This window comes from Branchiostoma belcheri, unplaced genomic scaffold, assembly GCF_001625305.1.
Source record: "Branchiostoma belcheri isolate BF01 breed outbred unplaced genomic scaffold, Haploidv18h27 scaffold30, whole genome shotgun sequence".
In the NCBI taxonomy this organism is placed as follows: domain Eukaryota; kingdom Metazoa; phylum Chordata; class Leptocardii; order Amphioxiformes; family Branchiostomatidae; genus Branchiostoma; species Branchiostoma belcheri.
In genome coordinates this window covers 2059096-2079067 of record NW_017803910.1, presented here as the reverse complement: position 1 = coordinate 2079067, position 19972 = coordinate 2059096, and the positions used below count along the sequence as shown (strand labels likewise).

At 39.8% G+C, this 19972-nt stretch overlaps 1 protein-coding gene across 1 annotated transcript in view; it reads left to right on the top strand.

Annotated features, from left to right (window-relative positions):
• LOC109474122 overlaps window positions 1–16618 on the top strand; it is a 38526-nt gene extending 21908 nt beyond the window's left edge. Inside the window, exons 37-63 of the mRNA XM_019774330.1 lie at window positions 76–201; window positions 627–752; window positions 1491–1619; window positions 1846–1968; window positions 2188–2310; window positions 2614–2736; window positions 3170–3418; window positions 4050–4172; window positions 4553–4669; window positions 4954–5079; window positions 5774–5901; window positions 6421–6676; window positions 6991–7068; window positions 7486–7602; window positions 8056–8190; window positions 9453–9565; window positions 9918–10146; window positions 10662–10802; window positions 11192–11264; window positions 11460–11509; window positions 11751–11883; window positions 12235–12336; window positions 12929–13031; window positions 13899–13997; window positions 14254–14334; window positions 14783–14920; window positions 15698–16618. Of these exons, the coding sequence (XP_019629889.1) occupies window positions 76–201; window positions 627–752; window positions 1491–1619; window positions 1846–1968; window positions 2188–2310; window positions 2614–2736; window positions 3170–3418; window positions 4050–4172; window positions 4553–4669; window positions 4954–5079; window positions 5774–5901; window positions 6421–6676; window positions 6991–7068; window positions 7486–7602; window positions 8056–8190; window positions 9453–9565; window positions 9918–10146; window positions 10662–10802; window positions 11192–11264; window positions 11460–11509; window positions 11751–11883; window positions 12235–12336; window positions 12929–13031; window positions 13899–13997; window positions 14254–14334; window positions 14783–14920; window positions 15698–15730 (3374 nt within the window). The 3' untranslated portion in view covers window positions 15731–16618. The remainder of the gene's footprint in view (window positions 1–75; window positions 202–626; window positions 753–1490; window positions 1620–1845; window positions 1969–2187; window positions 2311–2613; window positions 2737–3169; window positions 3419–4049; window positions 4173–4552; window positions 4670–4953; window positions 5080–5773; window positions 5902–6420; window positions 6677–6990; window positions 7069–7485; window positions 7603–8055; window positions 8191–9452; window positions 9566–9917; window positions 10147–10661; window positions 10803–11191; window positions 11265–11459; window positions 11510–11750; window positions 11884–12234; window positions 12337–12928; window positions 13032–13898; window positions 13998–14253; window positions 14335–14782; window positions 14921–15697) is intronic.
• The last annotated feature ends 3354 nt before the right edge of the window (window positions 16619–19972 follow it).

The window sequence follows — 19972 nt, the reverse complement described above, 5'->3', positions numbered from 1 at the left end:
GTCCAACTCTTTGCACCAGTATGAGAGTTGGTCGCCCCAGTGACTGACTAGCCCATTGCTTACATGTTGTTTCAGACATCGATGAATGCTCCAATGAGACCCTGAATGCCTGTGATCAGGGGTGTAGCAACACAGAAGGAGGATATACCTGCAACTGTATCTCTGGTTACAACATCAACAGTGATGGTCGCAAATGTGATGGTGAGACAGTTACCCTTATAGAACCATTCTCTTCTTGAGGAAGACATACAACATGTATTAATTTTCTGTTTTTCCTAGAACTGTCATAGAGTGCACATGGAACTCACTAAAACCAAGTACAGTATGCTAAGCAGCCATTATCACTAGATAGCTTTAAGCAATGCTTAGAGTTAGATGTGTAAAGGTTAGATGTAACTGCTTGCCTGTGAAGCTGGTGTGTTATGCCGAGGGGCAGTTATACCGGCTATACACTGTCAGATACAGATACAGAAAATGCAATTGTCTCAACATGATTATGAAGCTTTAAATGCAGCAGCTGCCAATTGTTATAATCCCAAAATCTTCAGCCGTAATAATATAATCTTCCTAATTTGAGAACTGTAGAAATTCAAGTGTAACAGTGTCTAATTGATGATGTTTGACAGATATTGATGAGTGTGAATCAGCAGACCAGAATGACTGTGATCCTAACGCCCTCTGTGAGAACACCCCGGGAGGCTACAGCTGTCAGTGTCTGCAGGGTTACACAGGCAATGGCACAGTTTGCCAAGGTGATGTACATATAGAATACAACATGGGATATTCAGTATCGCCCGAGGTATCGGCCCGACCGCGGGTCGGATCGCGGGAGGGCTGGGACCGAGGGCGATGCGGAATACACCGTGATGTATTATTTTATTTATGTCATACCCACCCAAGAAAACATGCCTTTCAATGCAAGACGAGCCAAAAGTTAGTGCCACTAAACCCTAAAATGCAAAAGGGCACACGCGGTTAGGGTGAAACGCGTTCGAATCGTTTTATGGAAGCCATGGAAGCGTTCGATAACGGGTTCCCGTTATTGAACGTTATCGCGGCCCGGGTATGATATAAATTGTATCATTTACTTGTTACACATGTCTACTAGTCTCATTCATCAACCAGGTCAATGCACAAAGTAGATTGTATGACAAACAGTGAACCGTAAAAAACAGACTAATTCTAATATTCTGAAACAGCTTAATTTTTCTATTACTTATAGTATTAAGCAGATTGATCAAATGAATTGATGTCTGTGGATATAATAGAATATAATAGAAGGTAATTAATATGTACATGTATGTAGGTGACATACAGATGTCTCCAGGGACATGGCCAGTTCTGCTAGCCTGGTTAACAGACTCATTTTAGCTGCCTAGTCTCTTTTTCCCTCTCTGTAAATAGCAGCTAAATTAGGTTTGATAACCAGGCTGCAATTTTGTTGACTTACTTTTAACTTTGTCCAATATTTTTTGTTGTCATCTCCACAGATTATGATGAGTGCACCTTCGGCAGTCCAGTTCAGAACTGCAGTGAGCGTGCCGACTGTGTCAACTTTGTGGGAGGGTTCAACTGTTCCTGTATGGATGGTTATGTGGGAGACGGCTTCTTTTGTGTTGGTAAGTCTGCAGTACATAGAAGATTGTCAGTTGATTAGTTTTTTTTACACCAATAAGGTATTTTCACAATCAATGAGACCTCGAGTAACTTCATAACCTATATTTATAATCAATGAGAAACCTTTTTTGATATGACTAACCTTTTTGTTTATCATATCAGCCTTATTATTTGTACAGTGTATGTTAGAATTGTATTGTATGTAATTGTGCACTGTCTCTACTGTAGACGTGGATGAGTGTAGCACAGACACCTCCAGCTGTGATGACCAGGCCTCCTGTACCAACACTGAGGGCGGTTTTAACTGTTCCTGTCAGGAGGGGTACTCTGGCAATGGGACGTTTTGTCAAGGTATGAAGGATTGGAACTCAGTCACTTAGTACTCAAGCATTTCAAATTAAATGGTTTAAACCACTTGTTTTTGCTAAAATTATTACCTACTTGGCTTCAATTTTGAGTCTACATTTACATGACGGGTGGTTCATTTATAATGCAAGAATTAATGTAAAACTAAAAATTCACAACTACATGTAAACTTTGTGTCTTATGCTTTGTACTTTCTTCTTGCAGATCTGAATGAGTGTGATATTGGAACTGCTCAGTGTGATGGTAATGCTACATGTGTCAACCAAGCCGGTTCCTACCTATGTGCATGTAACAATGGGTATACTGGAACTGGGACTGAGTGTGCAGGTAAAAATTAAGTCTACATTTATGTATTTCAAGTATTATATGTCATGTACTGCATCCTTTTCAACACGGTCAGTTTCAAATGTTGAGTTGGGAGATATATTGTCTGCAACAGGTACAAAACTGATGCAACGTTGACCAAAACACCAACAAAACTCGTGAAAAATTCAGGTTAAATAAAAACAGTTTTGCACAGTACATTTTGACAATGTGCCAACCAATTGGATACTGTTGGTCCAACTAGTACATGTACATGTACTACATGTAGGTTCCTGACTGAATTCTGCCGTACTGTCTGTTTTTCAGATGTCGATGAGTGTGCCAGTGGTATAGCTGACTGCCATGAACAGGCCACATGCACAAACACAGAGGGTAGCTTCTACTGTACCTGTAATGATGGTTACTCTGCAAATGGGACAGCCTGTGAAGGTAGGTCAGATTGCCATTGTCAACTCAGAGACTGCATAGAAACTAATGTAATACAGTATCTTGTATTAACTTTGCAGTATTCATTAATTAATATATCATGAATGGCAAAGATGGACCTAATTTACACTGGGCAAAAAATAAGATCATTATAAGGTTTTTCACTTTCAGTCATGCTCTAGTACCCTTTGTATTGGCATCCAGGTTAGATAAAACATCCATATATTAGCAATTACTGTAGTTTTATTGGATGATGTTATTTTATGGAAGCGCAGCCAAGTTTCCAACTGTGTGTCAGAAATATAGAAGCAGAATTTCTTTCTGTCTGGAAGAGTTAGATGGATCAATTATTCTTCAAACCTCATTAATTTAAAGATAAATGTAATGCACTTAGTCTATGTGTATATTAAGGAAACATTTTATGATTCCTTTGCAGATATTAATGAATGTGACTTAGGAACCGACACCTGTAGCAAGAACTCTGTATGTGGGAACACAGTTGGTTCCTTCACCTGCCCGTGTGAGCAAGGCTACATCGGCAGTGGTTTCAGTTCTTGTGTTGATCTGGATGAGTGTACAGAAGAGTCAAGTGACTGTGACGTCAATGCTGAGTGTACAAACACTCCCGGGTCCTTCAACTGTAGCTGTAATTCAGGCTACACTGGAAATGGAACCTTCTGCACAGGTAATAATAAGTGCTTTGGTTAATGACCACAATTTAACATCTGTGTCCATAATATCACCAGGGTCCATAATATCGCCACCTTGAGAAATAGTGTGCTTGAAGATATTTGTACTGCAACATACCCTAGGTATGTACATTTGATGTGTGAATGAGTGCATAAACCTCAATATACCTCAATAAACCTCAATACCAAAAGTATGTTGCAGTAAAAATGTCTTTAAGCACACTGTTTCTCAAGGTGGCAATATTATGGACCCTGGTGATATTATGGACACAGATGTTACCACTGTGGAGATGTCTGGGCTGCACAAGTCTCAATTTTTTTTGCTGTGGCAATGACCAGTGTGTGCTCTGAAGTTTCAGGTAAATTCATTGATCCAAAGGGACATGCATGTAACCCTACAATGCAGACTAAAATAACAACTAGAGTAACACCATGTAAACTGTAGTAGCTTGGGTGCCATCCTCCATGGTTACTGCTCTCTCTATTTTCCCTATCTTACAGAGAAAAGAGAGAGGCCTGACACCCAAGTTACATGTAAAGTAACTCTTGCATTGTACTAAAAGTGTTGGGCATGTATATATGACAAGTGTGACATTTGTGAAGCTGATGTTGTTTGTTATGTAACAGATGTTGATGAGTGCACAGATGGCACACATACATGCAGTGCCAATGCAGACTGCAGCAACACCATCGGCTCCTACACCTGCACATGTCAGGATGGTTATACTGGTGACGGACAGACCTGTATTGGTAAGGAGACTTTTTTTGTCCATTGCTATTCTTTACAAAAGGAAAGACAACTACAACACTGTTATCCTACTAAAACCCACTTATTGCAGAAGGACATTTTGTCTTTTGATATGCTAAATGAGTCAAACCAAAAGAAGGTTAGATTGTATTACATGTAGGTAGCAGTTTTAATAGAAAAGCCACTTGTTCCACTTGTTACCATTGTAATTAAGCTTGCACTGTCTATACTTATGTTGCAAGTAGCCCTTGGACATGAACTTACAAATAAAGTATGATGGTGCAAAAAGTTAAATGCAACTGAAATAGCAAGCTGTGACTGGAAGTTTGAAATCTATGATTTCTTGTTTAACTTTAGTCTTATCCTTTGTATCCTGGTGCAGATGAGGATGAATGTGAGACATCACCATGTCATCTGTATGGAACCTGTGCAAACACACCTGGATCCTTCACATGCACATGTAATGCTGGCTTCAATGGCAATGGTATAGTCTGTGAAGGTAAGGGGCCGACTAACTCTCTCCCTCTATCAAGCAGGAAGAAATTGTTTGGGCATTGGCTACAATTTTTGATTAAAATAAGCAAACAGAGAAGCCATATCTTATTATTGTATTGAACAAGAAATGTTTGTGAATAAAGAACTTATTATATAACTATTCATTTGACAATCATTTATCAACCCTATTTATAAGTTTATTCAGCCTAAAGGAACAATTAACTGAGGCTAAACCGGATAGTGAGTCAAGTTGGGCCATTAACCCTACTTGTATTGCGTATTGTCCAGACTTGGATGAATGTGCAGACGGTAGATGTGATAGCATCCAGAACCAGGAATGTGTCAACACTCCTGGCAACTACTCCTGCACATGTGCCTATGGATACTACAGCAGCAACACTGGGGACTGTTTGAGTGAGTTCTTCTGTTGTTTTCACCTCGGTGTGCAGAGATTATTGTTACCTCCGTGAGTGGAGGTATTGTTTTGGGTGCATTTGTGTTAGTGTATGCATGTGACACTGTGTTTTTTCTTACATTGACCAGCAGAGAACAAAAAGCTATGGATGGATTAAGATTATCAATGATATTTAGTAGGCACATATTGGTTTTGGGAAGATGAAGGTCAACATTAACTTTTGGGCTTTCTGAGCCATAACATATGTCACTTAACTGGGCTTAGGTGTTCAGTCTTAGTACAGGGGATTCCACTTATTTGTATATCTTTTAGTTGTATATTTTGGGTAATTGTATAGAATTCTAAAACCCCAAACCATTTACCATTCACACCATTGTAAAAACAATGCATAATTGTATAGCGCATTATCGTATATTCGTAAGTTGCGGCATACGAGATCATGAGTGCGTTGTTTGTCTTTAAGTTAGTGTAAAAAGACAGTTGCCCCCCCCCCATTCAGGACGCCATTAGTGCTATTCCGGCCTATCGTATAGGCCGGGTAACTGTATAAAATGCGCTGACAAATGGGCTATACAAATATGCGGAATCCTCTGTATTGATTTTGACAAATCATGAAGTTAAAACCAAGGTTGGTACATATTGATATTGACAAGTCATAACATTAAAATGTGCAATGTGAATCTATTTCTACAGTGGCAGTTCAGTTCACGGGTTCTATCCCATTCACCACCATTGGAGGGGTGGCTGCCGCATACTCACCTGCCCTGGCTGACCCTCACTCCTCAGCCTTCAGTGACTATGCGTTAGCTGTACAAGAACCGGTAAGTCAGGAATGTAATGGCCAAATTTCAGTCAAACATTTTCTTATTTTGATGTGTTCATGCAGTTGAGAAACTAAAGAAGTTCCTTAGTTTACATGTTTCACTTCCCTTGTAAAGGTGACATTAGCTGATGCCGTTTGTTGTCAACTGTACAAGATAATGAATTCCATTCTCATAACAGGATTATGTTGTTGATCTGCATTGCTGCAGCTGTGCTTTGTATGATTAAATTGGTGTGCCCTTACCCTTAGCAAACCACTAGCACTGATATGTGACTGTCAGTAAGTGATCCATTACTGACAGTCTCATTTCAGTAACATTTCAGTAAAGCAGCTTACCTGTCACAACTGTAATGCAACTGACAAGTACAGATGCTTCCTAAGGATAATTCTGACTGATCTCTTACTGACAGTTTCTGTCTTGACAGTACTGACATGCTCTAGCAATTACTGAAATGGTACTGATTGGACAAATTTTACCCTTAAGGACTTAAAGAACTGACTCTCCTTCACCTTCCAGATGGACTCATTGTTCCAAAACAGTGCTGTATCTACCCACTACAAGTCAGTGGATATTGCTCAGTTCAGAAACATCTCTAGTGGTACAGGAGTTGTGGCTGATGTTGTCATCAACCTGGCAGAAAATGCACCGATAGACGAGACAAATCTGACCAGAGCGTTCCTGGACGGCCTGACATCTCGAGCTGTAGGTACTGAGAAGAACAGGCTGGGGGATAATGAATTGGTCACGGCAGACGTGGTGTTTGCAGAATTTGGTAAGATATGACTTCTCCTGTCACATATTAGTTATGGGTACAAAGGACTGCAACATTATTGTTTTGGAGGTAAAAAGCCTGGAAACAGCATCAATATTATCTTTTAGCAGATGTAGCATTTATAGTATAGTTATAACTCTTTGATGGGAAACTCTTTTATGGTTAATGAGCAACCGATAATTGGTGGTAAATGATTTAATTTTTTTAAAATCACAAATTGTTTATACAAACTAGAGCATGCTTTCCATAATAGAAAATCTATATCCAGGCAAAGGTATGGGGTTGCTGAACTCCAGACTCTTTCTTTATTTCAGCAAACTGTAGCAGAGCAAACCTTCTGTACACATGTAGCTGTGATGCTGGATATGGAGTGGTCGGGCTACACTGCGAAGGTTAGCATGTCAGGACGAGTAGAATTATCCCATTCAATTAAAGTCACAGCGAAGGTTCTCATCATCCACCCTTGGTGCTGAAGTGCCTTCCCTTAGTGTAATGTATAATATTAATCGTGTAAATTTACTCACATTCAAGTTTTCATCCCTCTCTGCTTTTATGATTTTGGCCAGCTGTATTTTTACCTTAAAATTTTTAGAAAACCAAGGAAAGAAATTGGCATGGCCTTAATTTGACTTCAGGTATATCTATGGTTAAACCATTGTATGATATTTCTTGAGGCTTGAAAAGTTAATGCAATTTTAGTATGATGTATTGTAACTTATCATGTAACATATATGAATAGTTATTATATGGTAGTTATCAATTATACAAGCATTGCTTAGTAAAGATTATCATTTGGTGTCTTTCTGCAGATGAGGATGAGTGTAGCAGCTCCCCCTGTGACCAGTTTGGGAACTGCAGTAACACAGCTGGGTCTTTCAGCTGCTCATGTAATGATGGCTGGAGTGGGAATGGTTTCAGCTGTGAAGGTAACAAATTTCATGGTTTAAGGATACATGGTTTTATAATTTCAACTGTATCACGTCAGTGTACAAGTGATCCAGCCTGTTTATTTATTAGTTTATAGTAGTTTGCAGTTGTGGTGTACAGATGGAAAATATTCATATTGCAAAACAAGCCCACAAAACTGTTTTGTTATCTCAAAACCATAATTTTTTTGTCCCTTTTGAAAGGCACAACAGAGGCAAAACAGTAACTGTTGTAAAGAAAGCAGCACTTTCTTGAGGTAGACAACTAACATGACCTGAACACATTGAATCCTATTACTCCTTATTGGCAAAAAGTAGTGGATGCTACTTGAAACGTCTGAAAGTTTTCAAAATATATCCAGTTGGTCGAGTAACGTTTTCCCTCCAAATTCCTTTACCTGTATGTCTAACCTTAATTGACATATATCATTGTTCTACTTTACTATTGTTCAGATGTTGATGAGTGTAGTCCCAACCAGTGTGGTGACATCCATGCTGATGTGGTGAACAGAGTGTGCAGAAACACCCCCGGCAGTTTTACCTGTAACTGCAGGCCAGGTCTCACTGATGTCAATGGAACATGCACAGGTATGTCTAAGGTTATTCGTGCAGATTGTTTGCCATATGTAGTAACATGCAGTCAATGCAGCAAATGAATATCCACTTACACCTATTTTACTAGACTAAGTACATATAAACCCAGTACAGTGCAGGTTAGGTCCACGCAGACATCAGAAATACCTGCTAAGCTTCAATTTTACCTGCACTAATCTCCCAGCATTGTAGGTGGTATGTTGAGCCCAGCAAATGTAGCTGAAATGATTTTTTATAGTCTTTGGCAGTTCAGTCTCAGGAGACCATCTCACACAGTACAAACAATCATTACCTTCGCCAAGAAGGTTATGTTTTCAGGGGCGTTCGTGTATGTGTGTGTGTGTGTGTGTGTGTGTGTGTGTGTCTGTAAACACGATAACTTGAGAAGGCCTTGATGGATTGTCTTGATACTTGGTAGGTGGGTAGGTCTTGATGAGACCTCAAAATGATTAGATTTTGGACCCCCTAGCGGCTTGTTATGGTACTGCAGCTGAACTTCCGGTTTTGATATGTCATGATCTAGACATGCTATGGTGATGAAATTTAGATGGTAGATAGCTCTTGTGCTGGGAAAAAAGTGACGTGAGTTTAGGCCCCCTAGCGGCTTGCTCTGGAACTGCAGGGATAAATTCTTGAAAATATTCAAAAGGGGATAACTCAAGAACCAGTTGATGGATCGTCGTGATTTTTGGTATGTAGGTAGCTTACATGATGCGTAATATAATTATGTGACAATTATGCAAATATGGATGTAATTTGCATAATTTATGGGGAAATTCTATAAATCAGCTGCATTCCATAATAGGACAATTGAAGCTTGTGACATTGGTAATTGACAACGAGAGAAACACAGGAAGATGTTGATTATGTTAATAATGACTTAATTTGCATAATTAATGAGAAAATTTTATAATTATGTAATGATAACTGCCTGGAATTTCATACTTGTGGTATTTGAAAGTTAAATTGAGGTGAACATCATTAAACATAATTTATTCAAATCAGGACCTCATTTGCATAATTTATTAGGAAATGCTAGAATGCATTGTTTGTTAATATAAGACTGTCTTTTGGTTGAGATTATGATAAAATGATATAATTCATAAAAATTAGGTTCCTATTTCTTAAATCAGGGGGGAATAATCTAATCTAAACTTTGTCAGTCATAAAGATTAACATCATTTGGCGAAGGTATGAGATCGGGGAACTCTAGTTATAACATAATCTTCATCAACATTTGTACCTTCCTTTTCCAGGTTCCAATGTTTACACTGGCCAAGTTTCCATAACATCAGCCACCTTCTCTTCAGACTTCAACAACCTGCAGCTGGCAACAACACAAGCCTTCATAGCTGAAGTGGTCATAGCTGTAAGTATTAGTAACCACATTCAGACATTTGAAAATAGCCCAAAAGTCACAAGTTATACAATCTTAAAGACTTGTAGTGTATGTGAGTAAATGAAGTTCTGTAGGCATACATGAATGTCTACCCCCTCCGTAACAAATTTCAGATCATTTGGTTTTAATACCTGGGCTCCAGAGCCCAAAATATAGTACATTTTTTTCCTGAAAATTGCCAAAATCAACGCCAGAGGTCCACTCTACCCTGAGTGAAGCCTCTGCCAAATTTCCAGTCATTTGACCCAAAATAACCAACTGTAAAAATTGTAATTCATTCAAGTATGTTTTGATGGATATTTCATTGTTGTTTTCCTGGCAGATCAACTCCATTTTCCGGCGTAGCAGCCTTGCGAGTGTCTATCTGACCTCAGTTATCACTGCCCTGAGAAATGGGAGTGTGGAGGCACAGTTTGACACAGCTCTCCAGGCAGGCACTGCAGCAGTGGAGTCTGAAGTAGAGGCAGCATTCAAAGAAGGGTTGAATAATATCAGTTCTGCCAGCATTGTCAACGGACTCACTTTTAATGGTTCATCAGCCACTTTCTCAGGTACCTCGATTAGAATTGAAAAATGCATTTGTAATGATTTCAATATCATCAATTTTGTCTAGTAAAAATAGAACCATTGCCACCTGGTCCATGGATTGTCAACCTCATTATCTTAAATTACCTGACTGTATTATCATCATCATTTATATTTTCTTCCAGTGTAGTATATTATTACTTAATATGCGGTACATATAAGTCTCCTAGTCTCAGGTGTCTAGTCTACTGTGATTAAATTTGCACTCATCTCTGCCCGACTCAAGCAGGGTCTCTGGTAGGTTTTGCATGACTAATATCAAACTCCAGCCATGCAAAACTCCTATGTATAGGTTCAAAACTCCCACTGGGTGGCCATTGAAGCTGGGTGGGGGGAAACTACCACAGTTAGAACTTAAGCAACATCTCCAAAGAGAGCCCACACCAACCGCAATAGACTGTATACCAGGCTATATGTCTAGTCTCCTATATTTTGCCATATTCTCTAAGTTAACTGTTGCAATCTGTTCCTCCTTTCTCAGATGTTAATGAGTGCCTATCTGCTGAGGATAATGACTGCTCGCTCAATGCTAACTGCACCAACTCAGCAGGCTCCTTCAGCTGTGTGTGTAAAACTGGTTACCTGGACACCAACACCAACAACCCTGGCAGGACTTGTGTTGGTAGGTTAAAGTCCTTTCCACAACCATACATGGTACATATGGCGGCACCCATCACCGTTTCCGTAGCCCTTGAGCCATACAGTTGTTCAATTATTACAGCAGGGTGCTAGTCTGATTGAAAATGAACCTACATGTACTTAGTGGTACAACATGATGAAATGACTAAACAAACTTGTACCGCATAATCTTTCTTAATCAACAACGTTAAACTGGGGAGCAATTTAACGTTGTTGATTAAGAAAGATTATGCGGTACAAGTTTGTTTAGTTGCACAGGAGATACAAATGTATATATTACAATGTAGTACCAAAAAATGTAGTTCTGGAGTTGCAAGGTTTTAATTCCTCTTATTGTGTGTAACAATGCTTTTTTTGCTTTTCTACATACAGACTCCTGTGAATCTGATCCCTGTCAGAATGGTGGCACATGTGAGCTGCTCCTGAGCCTGAGTTATCGCTGCAAGTAAGAATTCAAAATAATTTGTATGCAATTGTGTATTTTTGGGTGGCTAAAGCCTTCTGCAACATGTCACATCAGAGTTGATATTTCTTCAGATTGTTGCAAGGAGCATGATTAAATGTTGATCTCACCCTTTTTCCTACAGTACAGTGCTGTAAGGTTTTTATTTTCTTGTGATTTATCTTTGTTTTTCTTCAGTTGTCCACCCGGCTATTCTGGTGTTAACTGTGAGGGTGAGATTACAACAGGTTAGTTTTGCTTGGTTTATTTCATTCATTTCAATTCATTGACAATCACTGATCATAACTTTTTTTGTAAATAAGGCTTTTCTGCCAAATAATATATATTAAACAACTGAGCAATGCACTGCTTTTGGGTAAAATGCATCTGCATGTTATGATTCAACAAAACCCCAATTTCTCTTTGCTTTGGAACAATTAAGAAATTTTAAATACTTTTCCTCAAATGTTTCCAATGTTTTCCCCTCAGCAACATCAGACAGCTATCGGCTGCTGACCATAATCCTAGGCAGTGTGGCAGGTGGGCTGTTTGTGATTGTTGTAGCCGTCACTGTTGCTTACTACATCAAGAGGAGACAAGTACAAGCAAAGACATTCTACAGGTAAGCTGTTACTTACTTATACTTTTCATCCCTTGCGAGACGTAAGGCCATGATTTTTTCCTTCCACCTTGGCAACCTTCTTTACTGGTTGCCAGGATAATCCCATGGACATCCGACACAGTTCTTTTCCAAGTGGTTTAAGGTCTACCTCTTCCCAACAGGTCTCCAATTTAAGGCTATTTAGATATTCTTGAGTACAGTTAGCTTACTAACTTTACTTACTTAGTTTGAGCTCCTGCTTGACCCAATCTAGAAGTTCTTCTCCATGTCACCATTAGTTCTGAGTACAGTTAAGAATGATACTGATGACTTTCATGAATATTTATGTTTGAATATCATCCTGACCTCCAGGGAGCCCATAGGTTTCCGTGAGCCTCGTGGGCTGCGCTACCTCCCCACCACGTACCTGGGCAGGGCTCCGGACATGGAGTGGGACCCACTCTGGCATGATGGGTAAGGGAAGAGCGGGTTGGATGGATCATTTTACTTTCAAAAGACTTTTGGATGATGTCTGTCTGAACAAATGATCAAGGTTGATATTTCTGGTAACTACAGTCAACTCTGGATTATGTTCAGATTATTTTGTGCTTTTTTTAGGTCGACCTCTGACCTCTCCTATTGATTTGAACTTACCTTATTATTTTGTAATCATCATTATGTACAAAGTTTTGTTATCTATGTTTTATTTTATTGACCCCAGGAAGAATAGTGCTTTTAAGCACTAATGGGGATTGAAATAAACAAACAAACAAACAAACAAACAAACCTAACCATGTTTTCACCATGATTTCTTGTTATTTATCATGGAAAATTGATGTTGCCGTACAAGTAAAAGTAAGGCGGTCGGCATGGGCGTTGGCCAGGTGGACACCCAAGGCAGGTTGTTTTATGCTTGTGTCTCCGTGTACATGGAAAATGTTTGGCACCGAGAAAAAGCAATTGCCGAGGCCAGGCTGTTGGCTTGAAGTGGTGGTTGCCTGGGTAGGTGTGACTGTACTCAGACTGATATTTCCATGTGACATCAGTGGTTTGTTTTCTCCCCCAGTGCTAGCCCATCTGGAGAGAGTCAGATGGAGGAGAGGAGAAGAGAGGCTGAGGAGCAGAGGATGGTTCATCTGGTCGAGGTGCTGAAGAGAACACCTAATCTGGTCAGGAACTGGTTTTGTTTTACTAATTCCCTAAACACATTTCTTATACAAACTAGTGTTTGCTATAAAAATTGAACAACCATAACTGTGTTTCCCTGTCCCTGGTGCTGACTGTGTTTCCCTGTCCCTGGTGCTGACTGCATTTCCCTGTCCTTGATGCTGACTGTGTTTCCCTGTCCTTGGTGCTGACTACGTTTCCCTGTCCTTGGTGCTGACTGTGTTTCCCTGTTCTTGGTGCTGACTGTGTTTCCCTGTTCTTGGTGCGGACTGTGTTTCCCTGTCCTTGGTGCTGACTGTGTTTCCCTGTCCCTGGTGCTGACTGTGTTTCCCTGTCCCTGACTGTGTTTCCCTGTCCTTGGTGCTGACTATGTTTCCCTGTCCTTGGTGCTGACTGCATTTCCCTGTCCTTGGTCCTGACTGTGTTTCCCTGTCCTTGGTACTGACTATGTTTCTCTGTCCTTGGTGCTGACTGTGTTTCCCTGTCCTTGGTGCTGACTGTGTTTCCCTGTCCTTGGTGCTGACTGTGTTTCCCTGTCCTTGGTGCTGACTGTGTTTCCCTGTTCCCGGTGCTGACAGTTCTTATGTGCACAGGCTAGTGATAGTTCATTCCCAGTTCATGCCCCTCCCTACTATCCGCTGTGCCCCAAAATCCACTAGCCGCATTGAAGGGGCATGAGTTGGGGACCTGCTGTCAGTCGTCTGCCTGCGTAAGCTCTCTGCTGACTGCCTCAAAAGTTTTGTTTCCTAGGGTACTGTACCGTACCTCCACAATTTTGTATGGTGTATCATACGAAATCCAAATGTCATCCTTAAAAATGTGATCTTAGTGGCTGGATACTGATGAATTTGTCTGTTTTATACATGTAGACTATCCAGAGAGCCCATATTCCCGACACCCATGGACGTCCCGGTCCGGCCAACCCTGTGTACCAGGTGACCAGACCGGAGGGTGCTCACAACCCACAGGTAAAACACAGAACAATCATGGGCTAAAAGACTTAGGCTAGCCCTTATCATATAAGTAATTAGGATATCAAGTTTTACCCTACACTGTTTTGTCCAAGGCTATCACTTGAGATCTTTCTTTGCAATCAGGTAAAGATTCATGTACAGATACAGATCTGTTTTGTACTACATGTATGTTCAACAGTTGTTGCCAAAATAGGCATACGTTTTACCATGTACAAATATCATGCAATAAAGTTCTTCTGTATCCATGCAGGTGCATCTAAGGACCCGGATGGTTGGACTTCCTGCAGAGAAGGCTGCTATTATGGGATATGACTCTCCAACCACAACTGGGGTGAGGCTCTAGATCAGTATTGCGTTAGAAGGGAAGTTCTATAAAGAACCTATCATTTACTTCAGAATCCAGGTATGGTAGGAAGCTGACATAATGATACATATAGGCAGAAATTTCTACTTGCATAAGGCACCCTGTATTGTACATCTGTAAGTACAGAGGCTGGTGGAAAACCTTTAAAAATCCCTGTGTGGATTTAAATAGTACCACAGTGTGGTGTAAGATTATCCAACATGATTGATGTAAGTGAGAGCAGTGAAAATTCTCTTAGGCTGAACAAGGACATTATACAGAGATTGTCTGGGTTTGTTTTATTGAATACAATAAGAATGGAATTGTTTAAAGGTTTTAGTAATAGCTAAATTAGAAATTCAAACAAGTGTAATAAATATTACTAGTACTCAAGAGTGCTTATACTAAATAATTGATTTCATTTGTTTTGTTCCAGAGCTCCAGTTCCTGGGGTTACCACCCCTCCATCCCAAACCTGCAGTCTCTGTCTGACAGCATCAAGAGGAAACCTCCCAGACACAGGCCCAGGGAGAGAGACATGTCTGTCAAAAGAGATGAGAGTGGCAGGTCACAGGTATGTATACTGTAGCCTGGTTACCAAACCTATTATAGCTCCCGAGTCCTACATCCTCTCTGCAAATAGCTATTTGCTAGCCTGGTTACCAAACCTATTATAGCTCCCGAGTCCTACATCCTCTCTGCAAATAGCTATTTGCTAGCCTGGTTACCAAACCTATTATAGCTCCTGAGTCCTACATCCTCTCTGCAAATAGCTATTTGCTAGCCTGGTTACCAAACCTATTATAGCTCCTGAGAGCTACATCCTCTCTGCAAATAGCTATTTGCTAGCCTGGTTACCAAACCTATTATAGCTCCCGAGTCCTACATTCTCTATTTGCAGAGAGGATGTAGGACTCGGGATGTATACCAGGCTATGTATACTGTGTTCTGATATCTTCTAATGCTGAAATATCCATTGTAGAATGAAAGTCTTTATTGCTCAATCAAGCACATTGCAGTCACAGGCGGAATTGCATATTTATTTTATAATGGTACTAAAACTGTTTACTACTTGTTTATCAGACAAATAAACATACTTAAAACATCTGATTATTAAAACAGGTCAGCCTAGGTTCATAGTGTATGTACGCATCTAAATTAGCAGCATTTGGCTTACATATGGAGCCATTTTGAAGTTTGTTAGTGTTGTTACTTGGGGTATGGAAGTTTGTGTTTGTGTTCATGGCTCTGGGACAAATAATTGTCACAATATTCATATGATCATGTGATAATGTCAGAAAATCTTTTGACTTTTGAAATCTCTTATTAAAGTGCTCTTTTTCCACCACAGGAGGTCATATACAACTTTAAGACTGCCCTGTGAAGACATGACAACAACTCAGGGACTGCAGAACACATAGAGTGCACACGTTATACATCCTGAATGATTCTGCAGTCTTTTACATATTATATTGTTTAAAATTGATTAGTATATATACATGGGGTATAGTTAAGTGCAATATTGTACAATCATACTAAAAAGGCAGACATTTGCTTAAGAGTAAATACAACACCCTGTATCCTCATACAGTCCATTTTTGCATTGGGGGGGGGAGATGGAGTGAAATACATTGTATTTGCTGGCGAGCAAATGTCAAACTTTCTAGTGTTTGTGAATATTTCCTGACACTATATTCATCTATAGTCATGACAGACATCCGATATAATACATGTATATACAATAGACAATGGTAGATATTTTACTGATACATATCATTATAAGTAGATATTGTAATTCATCACATTGCCATCTCCTTGGTGTTCTCATATCATTTGTTTATAGTCTTAAGGTTCAAATTGCATGTATCATTTGTTAACATTGTTTTTCTATATGTATGTTTATATCCTCTATATTGTATGAAGCATGTACCATGTGGTACATGTAATGAATTAAGTTTGTACAAGCCATGATTTTTTTTCTATTTGATAAGCAGTTGGTTAAGTTAAACATGTTTACTTTGTGCATTGTGAAGATATATAGATTCTTTATCAATAGTCAAGGGCCTGGTGTCATATATGACTTTGATAAAATCTAAGGAAGAGGAAAGGTGTAGTTGATTTATTTGTTAGGTCAATGAATGTAATATATTTAAGACATATAATTTATAACCGGAATAATGAATATTATATATAAATTGTTAATCATGGACACTTAATATATTTCTGAATATTGCATATTGTACAAAAATAAACTTTGCTATCATTGTTGAAAGCATACTTTTATCATTTAAGGCTAGTGCTATTCATTTATACATTCAAACTGCCTGGCAAGTTTTACCGCCAAAGCTCTGGAACTTACGGATATACAAACAGTGGACAGTAAAGCTTGAAAGCAAGACGGAGAAAAGAGATATCTCAACTCACACCCGGTCTTAAGCCCGCTGGCGCCACTGCAAATGGCAGTACAATCTCCCGTTCCAGTTTAAAGACAAGAAAAGTATGGGCACTGACATATCTTGATTGAATTACTATGTCGTCAACTTGAGCCATGAGCTACATAAAACCGCAGGATTCTCCTATCACTCGTCTTTATTTTGAACGTTAAATGGGGAAAGGATGGAGTGCAGGTATTCAAAGCGAGTCAATATTCAAAAGCCCAGACCTATCATAAAACCAAGGAGGCAGAATAGAATAAAACAGAATAGAATAGAATATAGAATAGTATAGAATATTGAATAGAATAGAATAGAGGAGGCCATAGAATAAAAGCCAAGAGGCCAGGATGAAATATCCGGGACAGTCAGCACTCGCCCTTCATATAAGACTAGTATAAACGGGGATATAGAAATAATGACATGGCAATGTAGAATGTTTCGAATGGTAACGTTATATATTTGCTGTAAATCTCTGAACACAAGTTTTGACTCGAGGTGTCCAAGCATCTCGTCCTTGGCATTTCGAAAATAACGTTGCGAATGTAGAAACAGCCACTGTGAGGATTATTCTGAAAGCTGTAGTCTACAAAACCTATACATCATGACTAATGCTGGCATACCTACAATGGGACCAGCTCTACCATACTATATCCTCTCGACGTATAATGGTAAAGATGATGGTCTTATTGCAACACTCTGGGGACTATTGACCTGTAGGGGGGCTATACAAGCTCTAGGAGTCCGTCTTATCACGATTACTCAGTAGCTGTACAAAGCCTCTATGGACTCAAATCGTCTCTTCGGAAGTGTACATGCGTCATGGATCGGTTACCGACCGTAAGACTATGCTTCGCTATCGACCATATTTCTAGAGAAGTTGCATTTGCTGCAGCCCCATGAGCGTAAACTTATCAACATAACTAGCGTATATGTCGCCAGTTGCTAAGTTAAACCTAAAATAGACGACATATAACGTATAAATTATGTGATGCACAAGTTTTGACTCTTGGTTTCCAAGCTACATTGTCCTTGGCATTTCGAAAATAACGATGCGAATGTTGAAACAGCCGTTGTTAGGATTATTCTAAAAGCTGTAGTCTACAAGGCTTATTCATAATGACTGATGCTGACGTAGCTACAATGGACCGGCACTATAATAGTATTATAGTATATTCTCTCGACTTGCAATTGTAGAAATGATGGTCTTATTGCAATATCCGTGCAGCACTGTAGGGACTAGTGACCAGTGGGAGGGCTATACAAGTTCTAGGAGTCTGTCTTATCACGACTACTCAGTAGCTGTACAAAGCCTCTATGGACTCAAAAGGCCTCTTCGGTAGTGTATATGCGTCATGGATCGGTTACCGTCAGTAAGCCTAGTACATGTATAGCCTTGACCGTACTTCAAGAGAAGTACTGATTGAGTGAAGTTGCATTTGCTGCTGAAGTTGCATTTGCTGAGCGTATATCTTATCATCGCGGCTAGTGTTTCATCGGTAAAGTTTGCCCACCTAAAATAGACGACGTAGATATATTACTTGTACAATGTATAAAAGTATGTGATGCAGTTCATAATGTTAACTACCTATAAAATGCAACAGTATTTTTTTCAATCTTTCTCATCTGCAGACCTCCTCAAGATGCAAGGTGACCTCATTGGAAGTCGCATTGTTGCGCACTTAATTGAAATCAATTTACAATTACAGTGGTACTTGGCAAACTCTTCATTATAGCAGCTTCTTGGTGTATTCGATTGGTATATACGGAAAAAAATAAGCCCCCCAATGCATTAAGTTATCCATTGAAGTTTGACACCTAACAGGAAGAAGAATGTTCGGGGGTTTTGCAACGTCAGCTTGTTACCTGATAGGTATCACATGTACGTGCTGTTCAATACTTGTTGATCGTTATACACAAGAGGACGCAGAAATTGAACCAGAATCCCTGGATGGGACCTGATCAATTCCTGTTGATGTAGTGAATGACCGGACTCACTCTGGATCAATATCACCACCTGAATCTATCGTTAACATCGTACAGGGCCCCTGTCACACATTCAGAACCTTCCCTCCGAACACCAGCCGACCAAGGTTGCTGAAGCCCCTGTCACACATTCAGAACCTTCCCCCGAACACCAGCCGACCAAGGTTGGTTGAAGCCCCCGTCACACATTCAGAACACCAGCCGACCAAGGTTGGCTGAAAGCCCCTGCCACACATTCAGAACCTTCCCCCGAACACCATCCGACCAAGGTTGGCTGGTACCCGTTCCTTGCAAAACATGAAGCTTAAGCGTGTACCACGCTTAAACATATCTTGGTCCCTTTTTGCATTCCATCTGGAACTTTTCAATGGCCTTCTTAACATCTGGTAAATTCTTGTTTTTTTTCTCTGTTAATCTGTTAATGTTAATATGAAGACCTTTATTGTACACAACAAAGGAATAGCTTGTATATACAAGTATACATACACATGATCAAGCTAGCACTGGCGCTATCTATAGTCTACTATCAAGGAAATTCGACAACTCCTTGCGTCTCTGTGATTAATGATTCCTTGTTTTCTAGGACAAATATTAGTTTAGTCGGGCTCATTAATAACCAACGCAGCGGTCCTTCCGAATTTGAAGGAAATGAGATCAATGTTATGAAATTATCTTCTCCATCAGTCTGTTGGTAACATATTACGCTTAAGAGCCGTACAATAGCAGAGAAAACTAGAATAATTGGACTGGCGGAGGAGGTGGTCCTTTTTAATCATCTGCTCCGGTACCATTAATAACGACAAATTGGCTACAAAAATCGGAGCTATTGTATAATTGTAGCCCCGAACATGGGTGCATCGTACTTGCACCTGCACCATCCTACGATACGAATCAAGCAACCGTTTTCGGTTCGAATCAAGCAACGGTTTCAAGCATCACATTTTGCCTCACATTCACCGTACATGGTATGGGATAAGGTTGATTCAACCTGCCTCATTCTTTGAAAAAATGAGCAGAAAATTGACTACTAAAACCCAGTTATACTGCCCTGAAATCGCTTTGGATGCCTTTATAGTCTACCACGTTTGTTCTAGTTGCTGACTATCTGGGGCAAATATAAATCATCATTCACATTTGTCAGTCGTAGGGCACGTTCCTGAGGAGCGGAATTATGTCTGGTTATAACATGACCCCTGCAAGGCGCCAAC